Genomic DNA, 24,349 nt, shown 5'->3' on the forward strand with positions numbered 1-24,349 from the left:
CTCTCTCTGTAGACATTTCACTGCAGGGGGTTACTTCCTTCCAAAGTCTGTCTCTGTAGACATTCCACTGCAGGGGGTTACTCCTTCCACAGTCTGTCTCTGTAGACATTCCACTGCAGGGGGTTACTTCCTTCCACAGTCTGTCTCTGTTGACATTCCACTGCAGGGGGTTACTCCTTCCACAGTCTGTCTCTGTTGACATTCCACTGCAGGGGTTACTTCCTTCCACAGTCTGTCACTGTTGACATTCCACCTCAGGGGGTTACTTCCTTCTACAGTCTGTCGCTGTTGACATTCCACTGCAGGGGTTTACTTCCTTCCACAGTCTGTCTCTGTTGACATTCCACTGCAGGGGTTACTTCCTTCCACAGTCTGTCACTGTTGACATTCCACCTCAGGGGGTTACTTCCTTCTACAGTCTGTCGCTGTTGACATTCCACTGCAGGGGTTTACTTCCTTCCACAGTTTGTCTCTGTAGACATTCTTCGCTCGGTACGGCAGTGCCATAAACTGTTTTTCTGGATCTTCTGCCTGAGTAAGGACATTCCATCTCTCTGTAGGCATTCCACCTTACTGCGTCACTCCAACAATCTGTCTCTGTAGACATTCCACATGATAAGGATAAGCCTACAGCCTGTATCTGAAGACATTATACTTCCATGTACCTGCCGACATTTAACCTTCAGGAGGACACTTCCACAGGCTGTCTTTTTTCACTTTCCACCTTGGGTGGCCTCACGCTTCCACCGCCTGTCTCTGTAGACCACCTTCATTCTGGGGCCACGTCTACGCTCTCCAGACTGCCTACCTTGGAATTACATGGCTGTTTCTTCATTATGCTGTTCCTCCAGGAGACCCTGAAAAAGGAAGAAAAGAGAAGTAACTGTCGGTCGAGAGAGGGAAGTTGATTGACTGGATCCAGGGATCCGAGTGATCAGAAGTGATCGCCCTCACGCACCCAGATGGCTGTCATGCTTCATCATTGGGCCGCTCCTCGTTGGGCCGGCTCTGCGGTGCCCCACGAGCCCCTCACGGGGGCTCTTTATCGGAGCTCTTCTGGTTTTAAGCAGTAATGATCAGTGCAAGTGAGGATGTAAATGTAGGACGGTGTGCCGCGTGATTTAAAATAGTCTAAGGGGGTACCAAAGGCTGCTTTAATAAGGGGGTCCCCTTGACAGCACTAAAAACACAGGAGCTGTCACAGGAGCGATGAACCTAGACAGCTTCAAGACAAGTGACGTAGGGTCAACATGTTTCATGCCTTATGGCCCAATTGCATCTTGGGCATTTCTTCAGGACCAGGTAGTTAACGCCTACCCTACACCTGATTGGGAGTGGAGGTGTATAAAGTGAATGTGCCCGATCAAAATGTGCCAACTGTACCTGCTGCTGTACAGGACAGCGAACCACCGACCTGTAAAAAAGAGGAAAGACAGCTATTCTGGGGAGTCACCACTGACTCAATGGGTGGACCCTCCCCAGGTAAACGTAGCATGCCTTCATATTAATTAAAACATGCTGAGGTGACCACACGTGAAGAGCACAACAAAACGTTAAACACAACACCAAACACATAAATGAGGCTAGGTATCTTGAAGGGTAGCGTATCCCAATCGCAAGGAATATGGATCTTACCCTGTTAGAGTAGTAACAGTGCCCCTTAGGTTTGGTCAGAGGACGGCACTTTGCTGCGGAAATAAACTGATAAGAAATGCATGTGCCAGTTCGGAGTTTGTAAAAGGACAAAGGTAAAGATAACATCTGTGGTATTGGATTAAAAGTATTCACGTGATCCCACGCGGTGATTTACCTGGGCATACCCTCCTATGCCTGCCTGGAGGTAGTGAATAAGGCAGCGGGTGAGTTTTTAAAGGTATTGGAGTGGTTCACAGTGTGTGCTCGAAATAGGTCACAGGTGCAGAGGGCCGGTGTTAGCTAGACCAGTCTTCGTAAATTATACAGAAATGTGACCGCCATGTTAGGTGGGAAACGTTCCCCGTTGTCAAGGAAATGGTCTTCGTCCTTATGACAGGAGAAATAGGTAATGCTGGCATTGGCTCGAGCATGTGGGGTGTGGTGTAAAGGTCGCATGAAGGCGCTCGCTGACTAGTACCGCTAAGCCTCCATATATTGTGGGCTTTGGCTGGTGCGGGCACGGCCTGGGATTAGCACATGCGCACCAGCAGAGCTCGAAGGTGTAATATGGAACGATGGCCTGGTGGAGATTAAAAGGCGCCATCTTAAGTGGAGGAAAAAGCCCATTGAAGCGGCTCAACTGCAATAGGGACATTCAAGTCCTGACACTAAATCCTAATTGGGAAAGATGATAATAGTATGATTTATGGTGTGAGATGGTAATTGCACCATGGGTAGAAACACCATTAAGCGCCAAATTAGAAAAGGAAGGAGAGAGGGGGCGCCCATCCTTTATAAACAAGACGAGAATGAATGGGCAGTAGCACTCGAACCACTGTTTTTGGAAATAAGATATTTTAACAGATTGCCTGGCTCCTGGAAGGGATCAATTATTTCTCCAATCTTCAAATCAGGGGACAAGTCACTCCCACAGAACTATTGATTAGTGGCCCTTATGGATAACGAGGCAAAGTATTTTGCAGGTACACTCTTGGAGGAGCTGCAGGCCTGGGCCACAGAGAATTCTTTAATTCCAGCGAATCAGACTGGTTTCGCTAAATCAGTTGGAACAACCACAAATATCCTAACCATGGGAATGCTAATAGATAAGGCAGAATCAACTAAAATGCCCATTCATTTCTGCTTTATAGATTACAAGGCTGCCTTTGACCATATAAATCGGTAACCAAGGTCTCTGTTAGACTTGCTGATCAGCCTTCACACGGACACACGGGTCCAGATAAAGCTGGGCGATGGGTCACTACTGTCAAGACACATACTAACCAACAAAGGGCTCAAACAGGGTTGTGTCTTAGCCCGCACATTATTCAACTGGTTTTTAGCGGACCTCGTCCCGATATTAAATAGCTGTAACTCTTATGCTCCCAGGTTAGGTGGGCTATCACTACCGTGTCTCCTCTATGCGGACGATATAGTCCTAATCAGCCATACACAAGTAGGTCTGCAGCATCTTGTGAACACTACACAGGGCTATTCTGAAGCAAATGAACTGACTATTAATCTTGAGAAAACGCAGACAATAACGATCAGAAAAAATAGGAATAAATCGTCTATCTGGTTTTGGGACGATACTCGTATTGAGGATACGTCAGTATATAAATATCTAGGAGTAAAAATCGATAATGGCGGCCATTTCACTGTACAGAAAACCAGCATTAGAGGCAAAGGCCTCGCCTTAGCAATCTCTTTAAAAACACTAAACAGTAAACTAACAGGTCCGCCGCTCCTACCTCTGGCTCAAGTGGTACGAGCCAAACTCCTGCCAACAATTGCTTATGGCAGTGAAGTACAGGGAGGCAGAGATGCAAAAACTCTTGATAATACAGTCATGGCTGCATACAGGATTATTCTTGGCTTGCCCAAACATACTTCACCAGCTCAAATCAGGCTAGAGTTTGGCGTTCAAAAACAGTTCTTGGCAAGACAGGGGGCGTACATAACTACCTGGTACAAAGAACGGAAATCCAATCAAGGAACTTTAAACGAATATATGTGGAAGGAGTTAGAGCAACACCCAGCTTCACCAGCTGCCGAGTACCTCCAAAGCAGTCTGGCGAATACTGGCTTAAACCAACTCTGGGATACTCCTACAAATCACTCAACACTTAAAAAACTGGTCAGGAAGACAATTAAACATCTCTCGTGGGTTGAGGACAAGGCATCCCTCACGAAAAGGTCACATAGCTGGATGACCCTGAACTCGTATTCCATACTAGCACCACAGAACTGCCTTGATTTGGGCTATGCGAAAACTACTAAAATTAGGTTTTAAAAGTACAGATTGGGCTTGTTACCCTGTATTCAGCATTTCCCGCATTGGCTAAAGGATAAGGTCGGCTCCTCCTGCCGTCTATGCGGCTCAGCGCCTGAGAATCTGCTGCATTTGGTATGTTCCTGTAATTGCCATTTCAGTCAGCGTGGGATACGCTCACGAAACAAGCAGTTCTCGCCTGCTTTGCACCTAATGACCCACGGCTGAACTGTAGTCTGGTGAAGTTCATGAGGGTGGTGGAAAAGAAAATGCCAAAACCAGATTCATAATTTATTATAAGATAGTATCGTAACACAAACAGCACTTCTATTCATGGACATCTAAAAGTATAAACTTCAGAAATGATTAAAAAAAGATAAAAGATGCATATTATGGAATAATGTTTTTAACATTGTACGCAGAATTGCTTTTAAATTTTGATGTTTTGTATTGCAGTGGTTTTTATTAACTATGCAAATAAAATTACTTGCTCACCACGGGGAGTTCACGGGGAGCTGTAACCCATGATCATGAAACGCTGGAACTTATAATCAGCTCCTTGTCCCTCCCTTGATCTATTTACTGTCGCTTGGTTATTCCAGGGCACCTTCCAGCAGATGTGGGTCTCCAAGCAGGAGTACGAAGAAGGGGGCAAACAGTGCGTCGAAAGAAAATGTCCCTGACCCCCCCGTCGCTCCACCAGAGAAGAGACGCCTTGCTTCCTTTCTCCACATCTACAATCCACGGCTGTGCGCTTGCAATGCAATCATCTGTCAATGTGTGGGTGTCTGCATGCATGTCCGTGTACATGTCTGCGTGCGCATCTGTGTGCACGTCGGTTGAGTGTCATCGTGCGTGTCTACGTGTGCCTGGGCTTTCCGTCCCCTGCCTCTTTCTGTCAGTCTCTCTTGAGAATAGCAGCCCGCCCGGAGATGACATGCCTGCTGCTGGTCGCTTTTTTAATAGTTTTTTTTAATAATGACATTCCGTGCCATATTGGCCATTTGTATTGAACCTTTTGTGCCAAAGTCCCATGCTGTACCTTACATTGGTGGTTGAAGCTACAGAGACAATGCAACAGCCTTTTGAGGCAACACTGTGTGTGTGTGCACATGCCCTGGAAGTGCTCCTGCATAATGTTTTTTGTTCTTTGCCATGCATTTCTCTTTTTTTGTATTTTGTGGGATTGCTAACACGTAATGGAAAGTCAGTTGAACATTGATGAAAGGGTGCACACTCATCCAATCAAATCAAGTCACATAGTGCTTGTAAAGCATACCGCAACTCTATAGAGTGGCCCGGCGACCCAGGTACAATAGACCCCTGGTCTTGCCACTAGAGGGAAGAAAAATTCTAATTAGCATCATTACAAAGCCAGGTTTTCAAGCTACGTTGAATATACCCCACGTCCCTGTTTGCATGAAGATGCAAGGGAAGGGCATTCCAGCTTGCAGCAGCTAGCGCCGAGAAGGAAGTGCCACCCCATGTCTTCCACCTCATCTTAGGCACAAAAGCCAGCAATGCATCAGCCGAATGAAGGGTTCTGGATGGATGATAATGGGGGAGTCGCTTGGATAGATATTTACGGTTTATACCATAGGAAGCTCTATGGGCAAGCACCAGTCCCTTAAACTTCACTCTTGCCCGTATGGGAAGCCAATGTAACTCTTAAGATGACGCTGAACAGAGGCGTTCCTATGAATGTTGAGCAGGAGTCTGGCTGCAGCGTTCTGCACTAACTGGAGTTTCTTAATTTGGTACAAGGGAAGACCCCAATATAATGCATTAGCGTAGTCTCGCCGAGATGTTATGAGGGCATGGACTATCATCATCTGACAAGGAGCCGGAAAAAGGAAAAAAAACGTCCACAAAAAACAGAGAAGGCAAAAGCAGGTCCCAACTGTGCTCTCCACTTCGGGTTTAAAGGTCAATCCAAATTGTTGTGAGCAGCCGACATCTCCCAAATGCACAGGGGCTTTCTGTGTCCCAGCAAGAAAGTCACCCCTTTTTAGGTCTGACCTGGATGCAGCTTTACCTAGGGTGTTATCCTCATTTTTAAAAATCATATTAAAATACATATTTATACATATATACATAAAGTGGTTATTAGTCAGCCCTCGTCATCCATTGGCCTGTTGAGGAGTCAATCATCCTTTTGTTCCTGCTCATTACAGCATACAGCGTGGTGCAGTGGGACAGCCCACTGCGTCCACTGGTTGTCCTGCAGTGTGAATGATGGCATTTTGCCTGAACGCACGTGCACAGCCATCTGAAAAAAGTCTGCTTCAGTTCCAGGGCTACTAGGTTACTGCTTTCGTTATATATTTTTGCAGCTTTTTTTGCACTTTGCATATAAAAAATGAAATTAAAAAAATGTGCACATGCTAAGGCCAGCACTGTCTGCCTTGCCAGTGCTTGTTGCAGAGCAGTTTATTTCAAATCCCAACTTCACTTTACAGATGAGTATTCACGTGATTTGCTTTTTGGTTATTATTTTACTTGCCCCTACTCAAGAGTGCCTGGTTCTAAGATGGATGACACTGACTAAAGCAGGATGCGTTCTTAAGTCCAGGCAGGTTTAGTGGTCGTAGTGCACACTGCCATGGTGTGTCAAGACGTAGGTGAAACCAGCAAGCATCTATACAGATAATTTGTATTCATTTGGGGTTAGCAAGTCACTGTATAGGAAGGGATGATGCATTGGCTCCTCTCCCTGAGCCAGTGCGCCAGGTTCTTGAAGCGCCCTGAAGCATGTAGGAGGCAACATCTAGACGCACTAGAAAAGGCAGAAAATAAATCATCCCAGCGCACCAAACTCAAAAAGTTTTGTAGTTGTAGGTGAACCGAAAACGAGATACTTACATTTAACTGAATGCTTTCATTCAAAATTGTTCATTTATTAATCAAATTCATGCATTTGCCTGCCAATGGCTCGCTTGTTTCTGGCTTGGAAGGGCTTACACTGCATTGATTGAAAAAAACATACTAGAGGAAACGTGGAAGCCAATGCACCAGAGAGACTTTTATCGCGTTCATAAAGTGTGTTACTGTTCTGAAACTTCAGTAATGAAAAAAAAAACATTCAACTATCCACTCATTATTCACATCTACACAGAAATAAAGGGAAGCGATTGGTGAGTACATGCAGTCTGTGACTGAAGGACACAAAGTCTGATTTAGAGAAACCACTAAAAGGAAGTCTGCCAATAAAAGTGCAGGTTTGCCACTCTCGTCTCCGCGGGCACATTACCTCGCCGTCAGTTTTACGTGCACAAGTTCTTTGTTGATTGAGGTTTTCAAGCCTTCCAAGACAGATCCCCTGGCATCCACAATTGGGAAGAAAGACTTCTACTCCTTAGCATACAATTGTATCTTCTTTATTTGGCCAAACTCCTCAAAAATATGTCAGGTTCCACATTTTTCAGAATTCCAGTTGGTCCAACTCGTGTGACATCTACTGTGAGGTGACCGTGCTCAATACTAAGGGAATTAACAGGGCTACCTTCTGTGAATAGAAGTGAGATTTTCACAAAGTTCAAAGGAAGATCCAATTCCAAGCCGGTCCAGGGCCCTGGCATGGGCCAGATAACCAGGCGGCTGGCCACGTCACTCGCAGGGGGACGCTAGAGGGGACCGGCACTTAGTGTTTCCTCACTGCCATGGGTAGTATTTTGTCAGTGGCCACCTGTCTTAGTAAGGTAGCCACGGCCAGCATGAGATTACACCTCTCCATTGACCCCAGGTGTATGACATCACTTCCTGTCCGGGGGAAGATGGGCGGGGGTATATAGGTGGGCCCACCTCCTGGATATTCCTCTTTCGGTGGCCAGCAGAAGAGGAATTTGAATGGCAAAAAAATGTACATCCGCCATGGACCTACCACTAGTGGTGGACAGTAAACAGTGAAGGACAGTTGCATTGCAGAGGAATCATGCTTTGTGACAAAATCATTCTTTGATAATGCGGTGGCACTGATTTGCCAGGCAGGACCACTCGCACAGCAGGCGAAAGCAGACATAGAATCTGCCTTCATGCTAATACCAGTCCACCCCAGCAGTTTCCACCTGCTCGGCATGCAGTGGCGTGACCGTTTTTATTTCGACATGTGCATGTCAGTGGGCTGTTCTGTTTCCTGCTCGTACGGAGCGTTCAGCTCCTTCCTTGAATGGGCAGTCAAGACAAAAGACCCTCCCGGGAGTTCCATGCATTACCTACATGACTTCTTGCTGGTTAGGAAGGCGGGCACACACGCATGCCAAGAGGCCCCCATAGCCTTTCAAAAACTCTGCAACGAGTTCGAAGTGCCACTAGCACCCAAGAAAACCTAAGGCCCCACCCATGTCCTCACATTCCTGGGCATAGAGCTGGACACAGCGAAGGGGATGTGTCTTTTGCCACGGGGCAAGATAGAGGCTCTCTGCACAGAGATACAAAACATGCTGGCTAGGGAAAAGGTGACACTGGGTAACATCCAGAGCATATTATGCAGGCTCAACTTTGCTGCTAGAGTAATCCTGGCAGGAAGGCCTTTTGTGCGCAGATTGCAAGGGCTTCGGCCAAGGCAGTGAGGAAGCATCACTTGGTTCGGCTGAAACGGGATCAAAAAAGACCTGGCCATGTGAGCCACATTCCTGAGAGAGTTCATTGGGGCTGTGATCTGGCAAGCCCCACGGGCCTCCAACCAACAGCTTAGGCTCTTCACGGACGCATCAAGACGTGAAGGATTTGGAGCCATACTAGGAACTCAGTGGTACACAGCAAAGTGGCCCAATGCTTGGTACAAGAGGGGCATCATGAAGAACGTAGCGGTCCTACAGCTCTTCTCCATAACACTCCAGCTGCGGCCCGGGGAACTAAAGGATAGGATGATAGTGTTTTGGTCTGACAACATGTCAGTGGTACATGCGGTTGAAGTCCAGATAGCAAAATGCCCCATCCTACTGGGCCTGATCAGAGAGACGAAGAAGGCTTGCCTGTACGGCAACGTCGACTCCCACGCACGCTACGTTCAAGGTGTAAAGAATACCGCAACTGATGCACTTTCTCATTTCCAGTGGGAGAGGTTTCAATTAGCATGCCTAGAGGCAGATCAGGAGATGACGCCCTTCCAAGAGGATTGGTGGAGACTGGTGCAGTGTACCCCAGATTAATGGCCCTAGGTGAGCAAGCATTGGTGTGCAGCACCAGAGAACAGTACAGGAAATGCTTCTCCACCTTCATGTCTGTAACATCTAGTCAGGCAAATGGAAGTCCGGTGCAGATGGAAGCCAGGGTACAGCAATCTGTGCTATGGGCAAAGGACAATGGGAAGTCCCGTGCCTGGGTGTGCAGGCACATGGCAGCGATAGCCTACTTCACCAAGCTAGCAGGCCAAGTCGACCCCACTAGTAGTTTCCTGCTAAGGGCTGCACTGAAAGGGTGGGCACGGGATGAGCCCAAGACCGTGGACAGCAGTCTTCCAATAGAATATGGGAATCTAAAAAAGATGCTCGAAGAATTGGGTAGCACGTGCACCGCCAGATACGAAGAAACACTGTTCAGGGCAGCATTCGCCCTGGCATTCTTTGGCGCCTTGAGATGCAGCGAGCTATTAGTGCTCTCATAAGAGGACACAGCTATGAAAGCCCTGGCAGTACAGGACATTGAAGTAAGGGGCAAACAGCTGCACATCACGGTGGGGAGCTCCAAGACAGTCCAAGCAGGTAAGGGCGCAGCCATCACCTTGCATGCCCAAGAGGAGAGCATGTACTGCCCAGTCATGATAGTGCTGTCCAAGTATGCCCGGACACAGGTTCCTTTCTCATACACTTAGATGGCACACCACCTATCGTTTTTCAGTTCTGCAGAGTCCTGGCTAAAGCCCGCAAAAGGTGGGTTATATGGAAGGAGCCTACTCTGCACACTCTTTTAGGATTGGGGCAGCCATGACTGCTTTCAAGGAAGCCTTACACAGCCATGGAATAAAATGCATTGGCCGCTGAGCATCCGACAAGTACAAGCTGTACGTACGTCCATAGGTGGGCGATGTGGTTCCAGGAGTACATGTCATGCATCATGAAGAACTAACAGAACAGTACAAAGGTGGCGCAAGGGGTTGCATGCTAAGAAAAAGGAATGACTAAGGTGGCAATATTTTGCATTATACATGGTGGTGGAAACCTAGGTGTGCCATTGCATCCCCCAGTGAAAGATACTGCACCGACCAACGACAAGAGTGCTGCGGTGAATCGACAATCTGACAAAGGCATTGGTGCAATCTGTAAACATGTATGAGAATGCGAAAGACAGAAGCTGTTAACGTCACTGTAGATGTATGAGTGTGTGCAGTGATGAATAAATGTTTGAACATAAAGCGGGTTAAATGATGGATGGGAGCGTGCCCCTACCACGGGAAGAAGCTCATAGGGAGGTGACAGGGGCAACGGCATGGCAAACAAGGACACATCACATGGGCAGGAGTGGAAATGGGGCCCCGTTACCTTGAGCCTCATTATCTAAGTATTCCTTTTCATTGCGCGCAGGTACTAGAGCCTGGGTTATTGGCCATTCTTTTGTGGCTAGGGCTGCAAGATGGACGAACTTGAATGAGTGTAGCGGACACACGAGCACACATACTACATAATGCATATGAGCGGGCACCCCAAGCATGACATGAGCAATGCTGGAACCCAAACTAAGGCACACGGTGAGGGCAGGCGATAAGGTGCTCGACATACTGGTGATACACTTAAGGGGTAATGACCTTACCACACTTGGCAGGGGCCCACTGCTACACGACATGAGGGTGACACTGATTAGACTGGCAGCAGACCTGATTCCCTGCGACATAATCTGGTCTGAGATAACCCCCAGGGGTGAGTGGCAGGGAGCTCGGTCACACTCAGCAGTGGAAGCCTCTAGGAGAAGGGTGAACTCCAAAATGCAGAAGTTCGCTAGGAACTCTGGATTTGGCACGTCCACAAGGATGCCTGGCCTACTTTGCACCTATCAGACCTGGGCAATGAAGTGTTTGCGAGGAACATTTGGTAGCCCTGAATTCGGTTGTGGAGAATGAACCCTAGAGTGACCCAGACGGGGGCTCAGGGTGGCTGTAGGCCACCCTAAGCCATGGCGGGTCTTACGGGTGATATTAATGGAAAAAACGATTAACACCCCTTCAGGTGGAGATAGGGGTCGCTAAATATGTGATCCTTAGGCAATAGGGGGCCATGAGAAGAATACGCTGGTGACTGTTTAATCCCGACAGGGACAGTTGGTATCCTGACAGCTGGGGGTTGGCCTTAACTCGCTCCGTGGCGGCAAGCCGAGCCATCAAAACACCCATCATGTGAGTGCTGCAAGATACAGTATGTAGTTAAAGATCAAGAATCTTTAAAACTCAAAAATAATCCATTATCTTTGACATTTCTAAGTCTTTCTATTTATTATTAAATTACTGCATCAAATAACAGTTATTACAGTTCATAGTTTCTGAAGATAAACTTAGGCAGATTTCTTGATGCATATCCTCACGCTGTGCCGTGAATGAACCCAGCGACTAACATATGTGGTACTCGGCACGTAAGTGACTACTAGAGGTCTTATAAGCCACGCATGCGTTACAGATACCCATGAATTAAATCACTTCAAGGTTTCGTTAAGTTTGCAGTTAAGGAAAATTAATCCCAGTAAGGAGGAAGGGTTTGCCAGTGATCACACGTTTTGGTGACGTGAGGAAGCTGTGATCGGAGTCAAAGTTTTCCCCTTAGAGCGTGTACAAGTCAGCCAAAGAAATCCTCACGGCATGTATGTTTTTTGGGCCGGAGAGTCATTTATGCATGGTTGTCTTTTAAAGCACTAAATTAGTTTACTTTTACTGACTCCCAGAATGTATGAAGGACGGAATGAGTCTGACTGACACTAAAGCATATCTAGGATCAAGTTAGATCCCCTGTGATTCAACCCTGAGAAGCAAAGTGCAGGCCAGATGGTTGTGTCCACGTTGCAAAAGGTAAATGGCATGGAGCCGAGCACTCCCTGTGTGTCAGGGATGGCTGACTGGCCTCCCTGGGCTCGGCTGACTGACCTCCCTGGGCTCGGCTGACTGACCACCTGGACTGGGCTGACTGACCTCCCTGGGCTGGACTGCCTGGCCTCCCTGGACTGGGCTGACTGGCCTCCCTGGGCTGGGCTGACTGGCCTCCCTGGGCTGGGCTGACTGGCCTCCCTGGGCTGGGCTGACTGGCCTCCCTGGGCTAGGGTGACTGGCCTTCCTGGACTGGGCTGACTGGCCTCCCTGGGCTAGGGTGACTGGCCTTCCTGGACTGGGCTGACTGGCCTCTCTGGACTGGGCTGACTGGCCTCCCTGGGCTGGGGTGACTGGCCTCCCTGGGCTGGGGTGACTGACCTCCCTGGACTGGGCTGACTGGCCTCCCTGGGCTGGGCTGACTGGCCTCCCTGGGCTGGGCTGACTGGCCTCCCTGGGCTGGGCTGACTGGCCTCCCTGGGCTAGGGTGACTGGCCTTCCTGGACTGGGCTGACTGGCCTCCCTGGGCTAGGGTGACTGGCCTTCCTGGACTGGGCTGACTGGCCTCTCTGGACTGGGCTGACTGGCCTCCCTGGGCTGGGGTGACTGGCCTCCCTGGGCTGGGGTGACTGACCTCCCTGGACTGGGCTGACTGACCTCTCTTGACTGGGCTGACTGACCTCCCTGGACTGGGCTGAATGGCCTCTCTGGGCTGGGCTGACTGGCCTCCCTGGGCTGGGCTGACTGGCCTCCCTGGACTGGGCTGACTGGCCTCCCTGAGCTGGGCTGACTGGCCTCCCTGGACGGGTGACTGGCCTTCCTAGCTTGGGCTGACTGACCTCCCTAGGCTGACTGGCCTCCCTGGGCTGGGCTTACTGGCCTCTCTGGGCTGGGCTGACTGACCTCCCTTGACTGGGCTGACTGGCCTCCTTGGACTGGGCTGACTGACCTCCCTTGACTGGGCTGACTGACCTCCCTGGACTGGGCTGAATGGCCTCTCTGGGCTGGGCTGACTGACCTCCCTTGACTGGGCTGACTGGCCTCCCTGAGCTGGGCTAACAAGGCTATTTCAGAAAAGACCCCACACTTCTGTAGAGACAATAAAAGAGAGAAACGAGGCAGTAAGATGGCTGAGAGCCTGCCCAGTCTCAGGTTGTTGCTCAGTGGGGCGCTGTGACGTGCAGCTCGACTGCTAGAAATACTTTCACTTCCGGGGCGTGTGAAACTGGTTCAGTAAAAGGACAGAAAAAGCACATATTTATTTATGCCGGTAATTTTGTAAAGCACCTCTGCCTCCTCCACCAGGGCCCAGTTTATGCTTCACTCTGTATAATTCTGGGGCTCTGGAGCTCAGCAGTGACCCTCTGTTCGATTGTGACCTTGAGCCCAGCCAGGCCCATGGCTTGAGTCTGGCTCGGGCCTGGGTTGGCTTACTTGCCTACATGCATACCACTTTTAATATTTTGATAGCTGAAGACAGCTTGGCAAACCTGAGGTGCAAAGCCTGTTAAGTCTCAGCTCACTTTGCACCCCAGAGAATGTATTCTTACAATGGATGCCACATTGAAAGAAGCCGGGGCACTTTAAAACGAGAATTGCATAAGATTTTGTACATAAGTCAGTGTTGAGCCTGGAGAAGTACAGGTCATGCCACACACGTGACAATGTTTTTCAGGGTTTCTCCCTCTTTCAAAGTCGCTCATGTCCCAGACGTTTTTCACCATTGTTGAAGTTTTCTTGTGCCAATAAAGAGTTTTTGTTTCATGTTCTCACTTCATCCACTGAATTGTACAGCTACAAGTGCTAAAATAAATGTTAAAAATTGTTGTATCTGGCGTCCTTGTTGATGAAATATTAACACACATAGTTGGATGTATCACAGAGTTGGATAACTACTGCTATTTAGAGTGCTAGGAAGCTGCTGGAGTATGACACAGCACTATATAAACAACAGATTTTCCTTGTTTTATTTTCATTTGAAATTTTGCTGCCTGGCCATACCATGCTCTGGTAAGTAACCAGCATTATCGTTTGCGATATAGAGAAAAACCCAACAACAAAATAAAATAAGTTCACTTTTCTGATGTAGGAAACAGACACCATGCCAGTTTGAAGATGCTGTCTGTAGAAGGGAGGGTTGGGGGAGCATCAGTCATTCCTATCCTGATGTGCCCTAGGGCTATGGCTGATTGTGTTTGAATAAATATGTTTCTGAATTCCACCATGTGCTCAAATGAATGGTATTTATTGACCTGTATTCAGGTGTCTGATAATGAATTACATATCGGCGTCTAAAAACAAAATACATTTTTAAAAAGTGCCTGCGTGTACTCTCCAGGCTTCCAGAGTGTCCACACAGCCAAAATAAGATTAGACAGAGGGCCTGGTTTGGATCTCGGCGGACGGGTTACTCCGTCACAACGGTGACGAAATTTAAATCCCATTGTATTCATGATTTATATTTCAGCGGACCGGATATCCGTCACAGTTGTGACGGAGTAACCCGTCCAGCGAGATCTAAATAAGACCCAGAGTCACATTGGAACGAGTGCGAGGGAAGCTGGAAGAGGTGATGGGTGCAGCACCACCTATAGCCAAGACGGGTGGTAGTATTTTAGGTCTTGCCTTTATACCACTTCAGCAGTGTGTTGTCTAAAGACCTTGTCGGATTCTGTCAGTTCTGATCAAATAGGAGCATAAACCTTATCCTAAATGTTTTCGATCCGGTGGAAGTTACATGGATTCCAGCCGCAGAGACCATCTGCCCTCTCCTACTTACACACACCCAGCACGGAAATGCGTTAATATGGATAGGCACATGGGGGAAAGGGGCTTGGGACAAGAGCAAGGGAGACAACTCTGCGATCTCTGAAGATGGTCACTAGGAAGTTTCAAGAGGCGAAGGACAGCTGAACAATGCCCATCAATTGGAGGGGATAAGAATAAATATTTCTAATATACTCAAAATACAGTGCCAGGACTTTCCTGTTATGGATCAATTCTGTTTATCCAAGCCACAGCAAGTCATGAACATGCACAGCTGTCTGTCTACAACCCTGTGGCCGGCAGCGTTCCTGAGGCAGTTTTAACGTAGTAAATATAATAAAACTGGACAAGCCATGCCCCAAATTCCTTCATAAGATAAAGCTAAGTGGTCTAAGGCAAAAATATGTGGAGGCAAGTGAAGCAGATTTAGGCGTGCAGGAGAGTTAGGAGACTTAAGTCGGGGCAGAATTATCAAAAGGCTGGGTCATCAGGAGCAAATGGAGCAGTTTAAGGTAAGGCGAGCATGTTAATTCATTGAATTTAGATGAGAGTATGTGTAGGAAAGGAGCCCACAGGTTGGGATAGGAGCCGCCCTTTTGTTCAACAGATAGGGACAATTTTCCATTGCCAAAATGAGCACTTTCCTTATACATTCTTTAACTACCTGCCAACATGAATTACACCACAGTGGAAGGCAGGCACAGATATCCTTAATACATTTTAGTTTTGTGTAAGGTTACTGCTATTTGGTATTCACAAACTATATGGGTGAGGGTTCTCCTTCCGACTGCGGAGTCTGCGGGTGCAGAGAACTCAGCACACACAAGTATAGGAAGTACGGAGTCGTAACACTCTCCACGTAGTTTGTGAATACCAAAAAATGTGTAAACGTGCACAAAAGTGTAAATTTACCTTTGTAAACCAGGCCCTCAGTCGTTTCTGCCCTATCTTGTAACTCACTTTGGCCTGCGCTTTTGTCGGTTCCATGTTTTATTGGGATTAGATGACCACCCAGCGCCCTTGCAGCATGTTGATATGCATGGTGTTTCACTTCCCGCTGTAATTACTTTGTGAAGTTCTTTATTCATAGTGACTTGTAAATTATTTTCTAAAGAAACTTTGTTTTTTAAGGTGTCACAAAAGTTACTTTTACACTCCAAGCTGGCATTGCCCATTTTCAATCATTTTGCCGCTTCCTCACTCGTGAACGAGTGTCCCCAACATTAAACAAGCAATAGGTCTCGCATTACTAAAGGTTTTAGCTATTGGCATTGCATTATTATTAGCAAATGCGTGTTTTCTTTGCATTCTGGTACGTGTATTCATGTTTCGTCTCGTTATAACTAGAAGTGTTAGAATTCAAAGAGAAAAGGTGGACTAAATGCGCTACCCGCGGATGACATTAGGAAACGTGGGTGCTCTAGAATGGAAGCGTTTTTGTGGCACGTGACTGCTTGACATATATAATTAAGATGCGAGGGGACATCTTGCTAAAGCGGACGCTGCATTCCTTGACGTCAACCAGTCATCTGAAAGCAGTGCACGTGACCTGACTTTTAGTACCGTGGTCTGCAGAAGAGCATAACTTCCTACATATCTTGTTCAGGTGCCAAAGATTCATCAGGCTGTGAAATGAGCCGACGTTTGGGTGGTCTTTTGGGTCTCGAAGGTAAAAGTTCAAACTCCTCATGGAGACAGCTTTGAAGCAGCATGTCCTCTACAGGTCCAAAGCTCTCGATGTGAAAATGAGGTCAGAGAGTGTGAAAGGGCACGTTGCTGACTTTCAGACTTAAAGCGCCCAGACACAAAACAGAGTCAGGCAAAAGTGAGCGGCAGAACCCCCGGGCGAGACACCTTATATACATGGCGCGTGCCCATCTCAACCCGCATAACTAGGGGACGGCACAGGCGAGCCTAGTAGCAAGGGTCGTGGCTAAGTGAAGAACGTGCAGGAACTAGACAAGTTTAAGCATGGGCGCGGCTCAAGAGGACAGCAACGTGCAGAAAGTGAAAGCGCAACATGGCTTGCTGTTAAAAAGTAATAAATATTTGTAAAGTTGTTTTTGGCGAGTCGCATATAAGAAAACAAAAGCGCGACCACCATGTTACAGATGAAGCTCTGTGTGCAGCACTCTTAAAAACAAAATATAAAATGTTTAAATTAAGGCACTGTTACTAAGCAGCGTGGGTTGCCGAAGCAGGAGAGCATGTTGTGCCTCCGCGACAAACAGCACTGGGTTGATTAAATGCCAGCATCAATGACGAACGGGCGGGAGGGTGTGCGAGCGAGGAGTCAAGCGATGCCGAGAGCTGGCCAACCAAAAGAATCAATTGGTGAAGTCAGCCGGGAGGGAACCAAGCTCTGAAAGGCGGGACAGATGCACAACATTAACCAACCAGAGAAAAGGAATTTTAAAAAGCAAGCCAACTAACCAACCAAAAGCGGTGGGCTTGTCCAAAGTCCCCGATAGTCCATATACTGAATACAGCATGACTCGCAGAGCAGGGCATGCGCTGCCAAGGCTTGGCCCAAAAAGGTGCCCCCAACATTAAAGAAGGTGCCCCAACATTAAAGAAGGCAGCCGTTGATACTGTGATTGAATAAAGGAAATGGAAGAAAGGGGGAAACCAAAAAGTAAAACTAAACCACAACTTGCAAAGAACAAGGCCTGCTCTGAATTAAGGCAAGGAGTGCTAAATACTCCGACGGGTGGGTCAACAGATGACGCAAATAGAAGCAGGTTCAGAACATGACACGCCTGATGTGTCATGTTGGCTTTTCTGTTGCTGAACAGTTTCAGCAAAAAGCATTGGCAAAGCAAAAGGCTTGACCTCTTGGCCTTTCAAATGATTTTCACCTCAGCAGCAGAGCCACCACTTCCATAAAGCGTAGGTAGAGCCTTATGCTGCCACCTAGTGGTGATGCCAAAATATAACAAAAGACCTGAAAGTTCTTTTTGTTACTCAGCTGATAGGGAGCACTCCAGCACCCTAGGGCTCTGGAAACCTAAGCACTGTTCTTGATGAACAGGAGGCCTGACATTATCCAATATGAGCACTGACCCCAGGTGTTGTACCTCTGCACTCTTTGTTGTATATTGTGAGATGGATTAAGCCACGCCCTATTTACAACACTAAGTTAGCATAACCGAGATCATGGTTAACAAGCAAGCTTGTCGTTTCTGCTGCGCTGCACACAACACTGTTGTTATGTGTTATTCATTTTAGAAATGCTGACTTGACTTTGCCTTACAGGATAACGAACTGTTGTTGTACATTCTTAACCGTGAAATGTGCCCTTGGTCTGTACATCATGCAAAGAACGTGTCTGGGTCACTAGAAGGTACAGAGTGTTGTATTTGGATTGATCGTAGACACTTGTTAGACATATCATGCATACAGCTGCCAATATTTGAAGGACAAGCGTCTTTAATATTGCAGAACAGTTTGGTTTTACATTCATTCGAACAAGAAGAGCTGATGCATGCTGTGAGAGCTGATCCTTTGATGTGATTCTACTAAGCTGATCTATACGGTATGGGGTCCCCCCTGTTAGCCTAAGAGACCTTCTAATAGTCTAATAATAATAATGTATTAGATTATAGTAAAAGGAGTGTGGCCATATACCACTGTCATTAATAGTATGATTGCTCCTTTCATTCTATATGGTATTGTAATAATGCTCATGGTTCTGATCTGTATTGTTAGTCTGCTAGTGTTAGCCAAAGTACTGCATCTTAGGACGCGAGGTTTATAAAATAAACTCTTTAAACTTTACCGTGTCTGTATTATTCTGTTGTGGACTAATAAATAAGCACGAACAGGTATTTCGGATTCCCACCACTCCTGAGAAATATCGAAGTCGCTTGTTCTGGTTTGTCTATACATTGGGACCACCTAGCTAGATCTAGGTTAACGAATGAGATACTAAGCTAGTCGGATAAGGGGTTCTGGGTTCTGAGGGGAGTTTTCTGGTACACCACAATTCTCTGAGGTCCTGGTCTCCTGCGCATAGTTCTGTGCAAAAGCAGAATCCCTGCAACATGGCGCACCTAACGTTTGGTCTTAACGTCTGAGACGCTTTAGTAGTGCTAGTTTTAGTCCACAACAACCCTCACTCTCGTTTCTGGAGAACTTGAGTGACGGTTTAACCTACCTAGGTTTAGACTAAAGGTTCTATCAAGCTTGAAAATTAAAAAGGTTAAAATTTTTGAGCCCAAGTGCTACTGTGAATATCGTTGTTATTCTTTAAGGAGTCCTTATGGCGGTTAATATTCCCGCTCATAGTAGGGTTCCTCTGCGTGCTCATTTGAGGGCGTATGGGGTACCTGATGACGGGATGTCCGTAGTCTTTGTGGTCAGTGCTGATACCACCTACCCGTATGAGTTGTTTTACTCATGGGTGACCTTTGCAGAGGTGGATACGGACGATAATTTGTTCCACGAATATACAGCCTCGGCTGTTCCTGCGGCTTATGCCCCGTATAGGACTCTGGAAATTCCTATTTCTGCCTGGCAGCATACAATTTGGTTTAATGGCGCCCTCCCCCATGAGGTCGTATCGGCGAGAATGGGCCCGTTGTCAATTGCAGGCGCTACATGGCCGGTACTGGCCGGATATACTCCACACCCACGCTACATGACGATTGGCGTGGGTGATTTACGAACACTACACACAGCCCTGATTACGGTCCATAGGGCTTTAGTGCAGTATGTGTCACGCACAGTTCAGGTGGGAGCACCTGCGGTTGCTGGACACGGGGCGGATCACCATCACGCGGTGGTGATTAGCCCTGTTATGGTTAACGCGGTTGTCGGCAAGCGCCCCCTCAGTAAAGATGAATTTCCTTACTGGCTTGCGGAAAAATTTGATCAATTAGAAGCCGTGTTTCCAAACACTACGCCTGTGGATAAACACAGGATACTCACCATTACTTTGCCGAAAGACCTGGTCCCTGAACTTGTGGATTGCGACAATTGGGGCAAGGTCTTTGCTGCGACATATTCGAAGTGCTACGGCACTCCGTCTATGGCTGTACTACCCTCCGTCATCAAGAAAGTTCAAGAAAGTCATGGTGCGGAGGCAGCTATTGAGTTGGGAATGAGGCTTGTCGACAGTTTCGATGTGGTTTGTTCCATGGTAATGGGCAACCTCAAAGGAGATGCCATGCAGTTTCAAGTTGGTAATATGCTGGAGCTTTTGGCTGATGCCGACAAGCCTAGGTAGTTCGCAAAAATTATCGCGAAAGCCTATAGGATGGTTGGACGTAGTGCCTTAGGTGTGAAACCCACCATCAAAATTCCAGATGTGGTGCAACAAACTAAGGTGAGTTCGTCTACAAAGGACAAAAAGCCCAACTTTCCTAAGCAGAGTTGGCGAGCCAAAAAACAAGAGAAGCAGCAACAGAAACAGGTTTCTCGTCCTGCCTCACAAGTTCAGTCGTATAGTGAACGCACTTATGATTTGCGCGATCGTACTCGTATTAAGTCACCTGATAGGTTTCAGGTTTCTGAACAACGCTCTCCTCGTTCTTCACAGGAAACATCGACTTCACACTCTGGTGGTGGAGAACGTTGAAGAGGACGGGGCACTTAAGGGCGAGACCAGCCCCGCCAGACTGACGGTAAAGGCAAGCAGGAAGACACAGCCAGACCACGTCCACCGTTTCAGAAAAAGAAAGTTGCTGCTATCTCAGCGAGATATGCCTCAGATGGTCAGGACACAGCTTCGGAACCTGACATGGGTACTAACGCTGCTAGACAGCGCGGCGGAAGTTACAGTAGTGCGGGAAGCATTGCGTCCATTTCTGGAGGCGACAGCAACTGACATTTATGTGACAGTTGAAACTGCTGAAACTCGCGTAGCCCCCCCAGAAAGATTATTTGAAATAGTCCTTAATATTGAGGGTGACATACAACGCAAAATTAAAGTGTTTTTTTGGGATAATCTTACCACCACATATGATATTCTTTTGGCGGAGAAAGATTGGCCTCCGGCTTTCATTTTAGACGCCCCTAGGGGAGAGGAAGTTATACTTCCTTCCTTTGGGCACGCAGTGCCCACGGAGGAGTCTACTAGGTTAGCCGGGGAGTGGGCGCAGGTGCTTGCGCCTGCGTTATATCGTAATCAAGTTGGATGGGACAAATGTCTTCCCAATCATGAGATTCCATTGCGATCCGATCCCCAGCCTCAACCCCAATATCCCATGCGTCGTGAGGCTAGACCTCACGTCGCGTCAATCCTTGAACAATTGGAATATCAAGGAGTGATTGAGACATGTGTGTCACCCATGAATAATCCTTTATTCACTGTAACGAAGCCTGACGGGTCGTACCGCCTAGTTTTGGATTACCGGCATTTAAACTCACATTGCCGGACGTGTGCGGTACAAAATACTCATAGTTCGGCTCTCGTAGATAGTCTTGTGAGAAAACGTTTCAAAACTACGCTCGACTTATCCAATGGCTTTTACTGCCGTAATCTGGCCCCTCTTAGTTACGAGTGGACAGCATTCACCTCGGGTGGCAAACAAAAATTGTTCAAGAGGCTCCCGATGGGCTATAAAAACAGCCCTGGAGTTTTTGCCGCTCGCGTGGTCTCTCTCTTGGAGATGGTAGACCCGAAAGCATACTCGTATGTCGACGACATCTATCTGACAGACGACGAGTTGCTTCCACACCTTGCTCGTGTGGATAACATAGTGACTATGTTTGCAGACTTCGGTTACAAGTTTAACTTTAAGAAGTCACACATTGCTGAATTTACAGTGTTGTTCTTGGGGTACGAACTCAATAATGAAGGTCGAGGCTTGGCACCGCAGTTCCTTGAGAAATGCGCAAACCTTCGTATCCCTACGACACTGAAAAAATTACAATCCTTGCTGGGTTTTCTGAATTTCGGTCGATCCTACATTCCTGATTATGCCCAGCGTATCAAGACACTTTATGCCTTGATACAACCAACTTATACCAGATCTTGCTGGCTGCCAGAGCACTCGTTGGCATTATATACTTTGCAAACTGATCTTCTTACAGCTAAATATCTAAAAACTCGTGACAACCACACCAACCTGGTCATTAGAATTGTTCCAGGCGCGGAAGGTTTCACGTACTTAACGTTCAATGAGGGTGACACAGTCCCCATTGCTTACAAATCTCATCTGTACACTTCGGCTGAGCTGCGATTTTCCACTGTTGAAAAAGTCTTGACAGCAGTTCAGATGGCGACCCTGAAAGAACGAGCGCTATCACAAGGAAAACGCATGCTGGTGGTAACACCGTTTCCTGCTCTTGAAGCAGTCACTAAAGCTAGTGTACCAAATTCTAAGGCTTTGCATCCACGGTGGATACAATGGGCAACCTCCTTGGCTTCGCCAGACGTCGAATACATCTTTGACGCGGCATTGCAGACTCAAGAGAGTTTGGAGTATGAATTCGTTCATCCGGCTCCACAGTCATTGCGCCCCATAGAGGAATACCATTGTGTCATATACACTGACGGGTCGGCGCAACCCGCAACTGGATCAAGGCACGCTTATTCAGCGGCTTGCGCAATTGTAGTCGGTACTTTCGTGAATGGAGAGTTCAAATCTGATGCAGTGCATACGCAGTCATTGGGTGATTGTACCGCGCAACTGGCGGAGCTTCGTGCTCTGGTGCTTGCACTCGAGTTTGCTGATCACAGAGTCACTACTCTTATAGTGAGTGGCTCTTACTATTGTGTTCAATCTTACAACGACAATATACTTTTTTGGATTATGAATGGTTTTCGTGATTCCAAAGGTTGCTCAGTAAAGCATAAAACAATTTGGGCTCGAGTGTCGGAACTCAAAGGGAGTCTGCCACTTGTGGATGTAATTCACACTCTTGGTCACCAACGTGTTGACGTCCATGCTGTCGGTAACAGTTTGGCTGACGAGGCAGCTAAAACAGCAGTGGCGACATATTTAGTAGCAGCAGTTACAAGATCAAAATCTAAGATAGATGCAGACATCTTAGCAGCTATAGCTGCTTCTGAGACAGGGACAAACTTCCCTAGAGGTTTTCCTTCTCGATACCATTATCACTTAAGTCCTGATAACGTCCCATTAGTGAGGATTAACGACGTTGGTGATAGATTGATTCCCAACGCGGACTGCAGACCAAATCTGATAACAGCTGCCCACGAAGGTGTTGCGTCTGCGCATGCTGGAGTGTCAGCAACTGTCTCTCTTTTGCAGCAACGTTACTGGTGGTACGGTTTGTAGAAACAAGCGCGGGCTTATGTACTTAATTGTGACATTTGCCAGCAGATCAAACCTTCTTCTGTTGCGCGTCCACCTCCAACGCAGCTGCATATATCTAATCAACCACTAGCGTGTGTTTATTTAGATCACTGCGGTCCTTTTACCTCTGATACTGCGTACAAGTACATCTTGGTTGCAGTGGATTCGTGCACATGTTTTCTGTGGGTGTGGCCACAAAGGAGTGCTGATGCCAGGACTGTCATCAAAGCATTGCGTGTCTTTATAGGGAGTTTTGCGTGTGGTACCCTTCACTCTGATCAGGGCCCGGCGTTCGCCTCTAAGGCTTACAAAGAGGCTATGAGAAGTTTGGGGGTCCAAGTCAAATTTTCGTCTCCATACCGGCCTGAGGGCAATAGTGTTGTGGAACGGATGAACCGTGACCTAAAGCAATCGTTGGCAGCCAAGGTGTTAGGTACAGGCCAGAACTGGCTTGCCCACTTGTATGACGTCCAACGTGCACTTAATAATCTCCCTAGAAGGTCTCTGGGTGGGCGGACCCCGTACATGATGCTCTTTGGAGTGAGAATGTTTGTTCCGGACCTTGATGGTCTAGACATGGCGGCAGCTGCCGCGCCTTTTGACCTCGATGACCACTGTGCTGTATTACAGAATCTACAAGAAGCAAGAGACACTCTAGCTAAGGAACACATGCCCTCTACATCTGAAGAAGCGCTCCTGATTCCGGTGGTCGGCTGGCTGCCTCGAGTTGGTGATCTGGTCCGTGAGAAGGTGGAGAACAAGAAGGAGTTGGGTCCCTCTTATCGTGCACCAGTCCCAGTGCTTGGAGTATTGGGTACACGTACAGTTGTTTTACCACCGCTGTCGGTCGCAAAGAAAAAAGGTACATTTCAATTGAAAATGTCAAGCTACACAGGGTGGCCGATTCTCCATAGTATTATACCTTCGGTTTCCTGCCCTTCAATGCTGAGAAACTCTGTTGTGGTGCCACCCTCTATCATCGTGCCTGAAGTTTCCATTGAGATGATTACAGTTACTGATCCGCCACCTACTGCTGGTGATTTGCCCGCTGATCCTGAGTATGCTTATCCTACAGAAGTCGCTTTGCCCCTATTAAATACAACAACACTTGTCCAGTCACATTCTTCCTTTGAAACTGAATCATTGACTTCCACTGTCCCTTCCAAAATCTCTACATTTTTTGCCTGGTTCAAGAGACATTTTTTGGTTGCACCTTGGACTTACATCTGGTTGGTGCTGATTTGTATTTTTTTATTCATGACAATTGGCTTTGTGGTACTGTTTTTTAGACTTATCTACGGACACTACCTGAATGAGCGTTCTACAATTCGATTAATTGATGGAACTTTGGCCCCCCATTCCTCATCACACATCATGAAAAGAGACCAGACGTTTGTGAACATCACC

At 47.3% G+C, this 24,349-nt stretch overlaps 1 protein-coding gene across 2 annotated transcripts in view; it reads left to right on the forward strand.

The window, feature by feature from the left end:
• Window positions 1-6,261, forward strand: part of ACTL6B (actin like 6B) — a 254,821-nt gene extending 248,560 nt beyond the window's left edge. Inside the window, exon 14 of one of the 2 annotated variants that reach the window (XM_085640126.1) lies at window positions 4,510-6,261. In XM_085640126.1, coding sequence (XP_085496252.1) covers window positions 4,510-4,590 — 81 coding nt within the window. In that variant the 3' untranslated portion in view covers window positions 4,591-6,261. The remainder of the gene's footprint in view (window positions 1-4,509) is intronic. The other variant, XM_085640127.1, reaches the window with a different exon arrangement.
• Window positions 6,262-24,349: the final 18,088 nt, after the last annotated feature.

The sequence above is a fragment of the Triturus cristatus genome, chromosome 12, assembly GCF_964204655.1.
Source record: "Triturus cristatus chromosome 12, aTriCri1.1, whole genome shotgun sequence".
Classification (NCBI taxonomy): domain Eukaryota; kingdom Metazoa; phylum Chordata; class Amphibia; order Caudata; family Salamandridae; genus Triturus; species Triturus cristatus.